Here is an 8,166-nt window from a genome sequence, read left to right as displayed (position 1 = left end):
CGAAATGATGTAATTTTAAAATTTAATTTCTATTTCTGCCACCAGGGTGCAGATGATACAGGTAACTACATATCGTATAGTATATATACGTATTATTCCCTCTAGCATTATGTTTCATCAAAGGGGTAGTAAGCTCTTGATACTTAATCAAGTAGTTTTGATATTGTGATACTAGTGTTTGATATTTATATGCTCTTTTTATATTAAGGGGTATCGTTATTCTGGCATATTGTTATCTTAAATATAAAATATAAATGATGGATAATTCTGCGGCACAAAGTGTAGAACAAACTTTTGGTAAAACGTTTCTGCAGTTCGTATTTGTTTTATTTATTATTATCTTAATTACTTATTTACATTTCTATACTTTTAATTCTTTTCCTTTTTCCCCAATTAGATACTGTTTACATAATAAAATATTACTCAAACGTGATAAATGTGGTGCTTTTGAAGTGTCTGGGACATCAAATAACATTAGAACTTTATCAAACTGTTTATATATTATTGACAACATTAAATCGGAAACAAATAAGAAACTAAAAAAACTACAAAAAGAAGCATTGGCTGCGGACTATTCACCCTGTATGTATTATATACTAAATTTCATATTTATGATATTTCAAATAAACTTTGTTACTCTTATATCATTTATATCATTAAGTATACCTAAATTTATGTAAACTCAATATGATTAACAGATTAAAAATACTATAATATAGATTAATAATAATAGATTACTATTTTAGATTCAGCTCTAATAAAGGCTAGAACTAAAACAAACAAAAGTAAAGTGAAAAATATCTTCAAAAGAAAACGTGTATGAATTTATGATAAATGAGTAAGGAATTAGATATTTATTTATACAATGCATCTTCATTATAAATGTTACACAAGTTTGAAAGACTGCCTTCTCAATAAATATAAAAATGGAAATGAAATATATAACTTTATTGTAAAAAATAAACTATGATAAATAATATTGTTGTTAACACATTGAATGCCACAGGAGTCACCGGTGACTGCCATTCAACTTGTCAGTAACACTGTGAAGGTCACTGGTGACCGGTGTGCCAAGATTGGTAAAAACACATAATTCGAACAAACATCAATAGTTATAAATTTTATTATCATTATTAACATCATTACTACAATGGCATGATGAAATTAATGCAGTATAAAACATATAAAAATAGTTTTATTTATGCGTAAAATATGAACCTATAATATTTCAACATTATATGTATTACATAATAAAAAATTCATCATGGTGCCTCAGACAATCCCTGTAAAACTAGCATAGCATTCAACGTGTTAATTATTGATTCTATTTCAGTTCTTATTTCACTTTTAGAAAAATTTAAGAAAACTCATGAAAAATTCCATTATTTTAATGTTTTGAATCATTTAATCCATAAAGAATAATTTAAACAACTAAAATCAGAATGTAAATATAAGTTAATAAAAAACAATTGAAGCCACGTTTTGATATTATGTTCTTTAAAAATATTCCTCTGAATCTATTTAGAATGTTATGAAATTTAAGAAAAGTACAAAGAACTATATTTCAGGTATTGGATATATCATGCTTTAAACTGTTTAATTTGAAACCTTTTATTGAAAAATTAAATGTACATAATTACATTCTTTTAACAAAATTAGTTATATTTGATGAATTTTCAGCACATGAATATATTTATATAATATTTATATCCAACAAAACAAGGTAGTAAATATAAACGAAACTTTATTGCTGTGGCTACAATCAAATTTTGTTTACGTTTATTACCCCGTTTTGTTAAATAGACTTTTTGTCAAATTTCTTTTAAAAATATTACATGCTTATTTTTGTATGACATCAGCTTCTGGAAATAATAATGGAACATTATATATCATATATTCAACTTGGAACTCCATCCAAAGGAAATTTAAGAAAGGAATACGTTCAAAAATCTTGCAGCCTGATACAAAATATAATGAATGGAAACTGCTAATAGGTAGATATATAATAATTTCTAAAAATTCTGAAAATTCTACTACTTATATTTAAGCCAAAGTATATCAAACCAATATATGTAATTACACTATTTAAGTACAAGTAAGTAATTTTATATTCTAGCAAGCAAACTGACTAAAAAATTATTTTCTAAGTAAGAATCAAAAAAAAAATTAGTAAAGGAGTGTATAAAGGAAAGAGAGAGAAACCTGGGGAAATGGCCATGAAGGGAAAAGAGCAAGAAAGAGAAAGAAGGGACTAGAAGAGGTGAGAAATGGGGGGACGCAGATAACAAGAACGGAGCAAAAAAGGATGACAGCAGATCAGATTATAAAGGAAAGAAGAAAAAGAAGCATAAGAGAGGGGGAAAAGGATAAGGGAATCCAAATATAATATACACTACGGAAATATAGCCAAAGAAAAATTACCAAAGTACCTAGAAGGGAGGATGAAATGGAAAGACAGGAGAATACTGGCAAGATTCAGATATGGAAACGAGACCAAAGCAAAGAAATACTGGAAGGAAGAGGGAGAAAAAAGATGCAGACTATGTAAAAGGAATGAAGAAGACCTGAGGCATGTAATAGAAGAATGTGAAATAACGGGAGGACCAAAGGACATAGGAAAAGTACTAAATGAGACGGGAGAAGGTTTAGCAGAACTGAAAGCAATAATAGAGAAGAGGGGGGCAAACGACAGGAAGGATGCATTAGTGGTTAATTTGTAGTTCCTAGTTTTAGTTTTTAGAGAATAGAATAACTACGAGAGTGCAGTAGAATAGAGTGGAAAAGAGGAGAGGTAGATATATAAGGAAAGAATTAGACATAAGAGATGTAAAACCGAAAGTTTGTCCAAAGCCGAAAGGCACGGACTAAGCAACAACAATAATAATAATATTTTCTAGGTATTATACCATTTACCGTAAGAAACTTGAGATAAATCATTTGAATATAACATTCAAATTTTTAAAACGGTTGCATACTACAATATTTAGAATCATTAATTTTAAAAACAAATGGGGATCAATTGTTCAACACAGACGTGATACAGAAATAACATATTTATATTTTATATCTTATGATGTAACAAGTCTTTTTGCTCCTAAAATATAAGGTACAGTTGCTTTTAATTTTATATATTTGATATATTTAGAAATAAGTACCAAAACTCTTACTTTATATTTTAGAGAAATTATATAACATTAAACAATCACTCTTTCTTCGTAAGAATCTTCTTGAAAATTTGATACTCAAGTATTTGTAATAGTATTATGCGATTATAAGTAAAAGATTTGTTGATGAGATTGTATGTTATAAACAATATTTTGCTGATCTAAATTTGTTATTACCCCTAACATCTGGTACATTATATTCAAGTACAAATATGAATTGGCAACAAGTAGAAAACAGCTGGTTACTAAAAAAATTTTCTGCTCATTTTTTGTCAAAAGTTATGAAAAAAAATTTTAAGAAAATTGTGTTATTAAAATACTATAAATACTATCTAAAATTAGTATCTGAACTTACAAAACATGATATTTTAATTTATAGGTAAAAATGGATGAAAAGATCAATGTCATAACAAAAGGAGTGGTACAAGCTTCAATTATATCATCTATTTTATCAGATATATATTATAATTTTATATTACATAAGGCAACAAATTTAGCAATTGGTACAGTTATAAAATACGTAAATGATATTTTATATATTACAGTAAGTGAAACTTATAAGATGGTAAGATATACAATCGCCTATTGTATTTTATTAATTATTTTGTTTTATAGAATAGATTTTTACAATTAACAAAAAAGGAGTGCCATGATATAATTGTTTTTTTAAATCATCAACGACTCAAAATAACGTGGCTTATGATGGAACATAGCTGTGGACAATATTGCTTACATTGGCCATAGAATAAATCATCCATTTTAAAAAATTTCATTAACAATACTACAACTATTCAATGAAATTTTCTGCAGTGGGTGATCTATGTTCTTTAGTGTAAGTAATTGTGTGAGCTCATGTATAATAATAATAATTTATTATATTTTGGACATTGTGCCCATTACAAGGAGATTTTCTGGCAGTATTATCAGACAGAGTATTATTTTTTTTTTTTATCTTTCTCTTACAACTATTCACACCTTATTTTATATAATCTATATTTTTATTTGTATAAAATTATAAATTTATTATGAAATATACGACATTAGATATACATTCAGCAGTTGCTGTTCAGAATCATCTACAAAATTCAGAAGCAGGGCGATTCATACGAACTTGCAGATCCTCGTATACATTGCATCTGCACAGGCCTGGCTCAAGCATTGATCATCGTTATTATTAAGTTAAGCACGTGGAACTTGCACATGCATTGACTGTTTCAAGATATTAAACTAATCAAAAACAAACTAAATATGTCCCTCTGTACACGAGGACTTCTGATTTCATTTTTAACTTCAGTTCTACCTGAGCAGCCGAGCTAGACAGATGTGAGAAACTGTGCTTCAGTGAAAGTGCGATAAGCAGTGAATTTAGGTGAACGAAAAGACAACAAACACTGGCAAATGGCTACAAAAAGCTACGAAAGCTACAAAATGCAACAACAAATACCACTAATCAAAATAACGAACGAAGGTGAAATATATTACATAAATAAAACTACAAAAGAAATGGAAACGATTCAAAACCAAGAAGAAAACAGCTATGATGACGATCTATCATACCAAGATGAACACTAAAAGACAGCAACGGCGTACAAAAAGCATAAAATAATACCAGACCCAAGCGCCATGAAAACTTCACATACAGAAAAGCAACAATGGCTACAAGATATCCCATTCTGAAATTCATTTGGTTCACTAATAGAAGAAATAAATACGGACCCAACAGAAAAGGTCACAACTCATATCGTTAAACCTCCACCGATCTACATAGATGCCCAAATAATAGATCCACTAATGAAATACACACTAAGCATAGAAACATCAACATCTTTGGTAACTGAAGTTATGCACAACTAACTAATCAAACACCACCCTTAAACAACCAAAACAACAACAATAACAACGCTACAGAAATCAAGGAACTGCTCAAGCAATCCATCAAAAACACTAAAATGCTAACAAAAATGATAAGTGAGCAAAATGCAGTACTCAAACAACAAACACAACAAATTACAGTCATGCTACAACTACTTACAAACATGTTAAGTGAAAAATAGAAATGGACACGCTGATAATAACAGCTTGAAACTCCAATGGTCTACAACAACAGGCCCTCGAAACTAAAACATTTCTATATAACAATAATATTGACATATTACTTGTTTCAGAAACACATTTTACACCAAAACACTACATGAAAATACCATATTACACCATCTATGATACGAAACACCATTCAGGAAAAGCACACGATGGAGCCGCAGTAATAATAAGAAATGATATTAAACACCACTTACGTAGTCAAATTAATCAGAAAAACATTCAAGCAACCACCGTTACAATACAAACTAACAGCAATTACTTCCAAATGTCAGCAGTACATGCACCACTACGATACAAAATGACATTACAAAAATGGGAACAGTATTTTCAATCCTTAGGTAACAAATACATTGCAGAGAGATTTCAATGCAAAGTACACGCTATGGGGCTCAAGAATTAAGACACCTCGAGGTAAAACATTAGAAAAATATATTAGAACTAGTAATCACAATATATTATTCACAGAAAGACCAACATAGTGGCCAACAGATTTAAACAAAACTCCTGATTTGCTTGATTTTACAGTTATAAAAGGACTAAATGCAAACAAATTAAAAATAACACCCAATCTTATGCTTAGCTATGATCATATACCAATAATAATAGAATACACAAGCAAACCAATACTTTATAAAATCCAAATCAGAATCGTTTTGCGACTCCTGCTCGGGCAGCCGAGGAGGACGGACGTGTCTAGACGGTCGTCCTCTCCAGATATAAGTGAATAGTGAAAAAGTGCTTCAAAGTAATAGTGCTGCAAAGTGATAGTGAGGAGGAAATAAAATAGCAATGCAGATACCAACTATACACATAGCAACAAAGGGGGAAACATATTATATAAAAAACAAACAAATTAACATGGAGACAGAAGAAACAAAAGAGCAGCGGGGACAGGAAGAGAGCAATTCAGATTATGAAAGATACTATCAGGACGAAAGCTGGAAGCTAGCGAAGGCTAGCAAAAAACGCAAAACAACTCCAGACACAAGTGCCATAGGAAACCCAGCTACAGAAAAGCAGCGATGGCTGCAAGAATTACAATTAAGCAACTCCTTCAGCTCACTAACAGAAGAAACAGACGCTGACCCCATAAATAAAACCACAATCCAAACAAATCATATTACAAAACCACCACCAATCTTTGTCGAGGCCCAAATAATAGACCCGCTCATCGATCTACTAAATAATCTAGACGAGAAAAACAACTACACAATAAAGCAAACAAAACTGGAACAAGTAAAAATACAAACACCCCAGAAACATTTAGGAAAGTTATAAAAGCATTAAAAGAAAAAAATGCTATTTACCACACGTATCAGCTTAAAACTGAAAGGAGCTATAAAATTGTCATAAGAGGATTGCATCCTAAAACGAACATACATAAACTAAGCGATGAGTTAGCAAAAATTGGTCATCAAACAAGAACAATAAACAATATAACAAGATTCGACACAAAGCAACCATTACCACTATTCTTAATAGAACTGGAACCCAGAAGCAACAACAAGGAAATATATGATATCAAACAAATACTAAACACAATAGTAACAGTGGAACCACCACGACACAAAAAAGATATACCTCAATGCATGCGGTGTCAACAATACGGACACACTAAAAATTATTGCAACAGAAGCCCAGCTTGCGTCAAGTGCGCAAAAAACCACTTAACTATACACTGCCCATATTCTGGAAAAATAGAAGAACTTAAATGCTACAACTGTAACGGAAACCACCCAGCCAGCTATAAAGGATCTGAAGTAAGAAAAAAATTACTACGTAAACTGTTCCCACCCCTACGAAGCAGGACAATCACTAACACACAAGCCCAACAGGACAGCACAAAACCCGAAATAATACCAAACACAGAGCAAGCAACAAACACCAAACCCATCAGCACCAACACCATTGGTGGTCTAAGCTACGCTCAAGTAACCAGCCAATCAACACATACACACAACCAATACCACAGCAATAGTAACAATGACACTGCAGAAATCAAAAAACTGCTCAAACAATCCATAAAGAACACCGAAATGCTAACCAGAATGATAAGCGAACAAAACGCAGTACTCAGACAGCAAACCCAACAAATCACAGTCATGCTACAACTAATTACAAACGTGCTAAGCAAAAAATAAAAAATGGACACTCTAAAAATAGCAGCCTGGAACTCAAACGGCCTACAACAACGGGCCCTCGAAATTAAAACATTCATATACAGTAACAATATAGACATACTACTTGTCTCAGAAACACACTTCACTACAAAAAGCTACTTGAAAATACAATACTACACCATATATGATACCAAACACCCCTCAGGAAAAGCACACGGAGGGACAGCAGTGATAGTCAGAAACGATATCAAACATTATCTACACAGCCAAGTTAACAAAGAATATTTACAAGCAACCACTGTTACAGTTCAAACTAGCAGCAACTACTTCCAGTTGTCAGCAGTATATGTGCCTCCGCGACACAAAATAACAACACAAATGTGGGAAGAATACTTCCAGGACCTAGGGGACAAGTACATCGCAGCGGGAGACTACAACTCAAAGCACACGCTCTGGGGATCAAGAAACATTACACCTCGAGGTAGAACACTGGAAAAATACATTAGAAATAATAACCTCAATATATTATCCACAGGAACACCGACACATTGGCCGACTGACCTGAACAAAAAACCAGATCTTCTGGACTTTGCAGTTACAAGGGGACTAAACACAAATAAACTAAAAATAACACCCAACCTCGAGCTCAGCTCCGATCATACACCCATAATAATTGAATACAGAAACAAACCAATACACTATAGCAAACCAGAAACACTATGCAATAAAACCACCAAATGGCAAACTTTCAAAGAAATAATAGAAAGCAAAATAAACTGCAA

General features: G+C 31.7%; 1 protein-coding gene across 8 annotated transcripts; it reads left to right on the top strand.

The window, feature by feature from the left end:
• The first annotated feature begins 83 nt into the window (after positions 1-83).
• LOC100650671 lies at positions 84-6,217 on the top strand. 8 transcript variants are annotated; one of them, XR_007225363.1, is made up of 9 exons: positions 84-313; positions 398-582; positions 747-838; positions 1,860-1,994; positions 2,117-2,791; positions 2,898-3,106; positions 3,544-3,708; positions 3,780-3,996; positions 4,282-6,217. XR_007225363.1 is itself a non-coding variant. In XM_012319866.3 (4 exons), exons 1-4 carry the CDS (start codon positions 255-257, stop codon positions 2,149-2,151), a joined length of 414 nt encoding a protein of 137 aa, XP_012175256.1. In that variant the 5' UTR covers positions 84-254; the 3' UTR covers positions 2,152-3,109. The 8 variants fall into 8 exon arrangements, 2 of the variants coding, with proteins under 2 accessions (XP_012175256.1, XP_003403255.1); XR_007225364.1 differs by having other exon boundaries at positions 84-297; positions 2,117-3,106; XR_007225362.1 differs by having other exon boundaries at positions 2,117-3,106; positions 3,785-3,996.
• The last annotated feature ends 1,949 nt before the right edge of the window (positions 6,218-8,166 follow it).

Source organism: Bombus terrestris, chromosome 10 (assembly GCF_910591885.1).
Source record: "Bombus terrestris chromosome 10, iyBomTerr1.2, whole genome shotgun sequence".
In the NCBI taxonomy this organism is placed as follows: Eukaryota; Metazoa; Arthropoda; class Insecta; order Hymenoptera; family Apidae; genus Bombus; species Bombus terrestris.
Note: the sequence above shows the minus strand (reverse complement) of the source record. Positions and strands in the feature narration are given on the sequence as shown.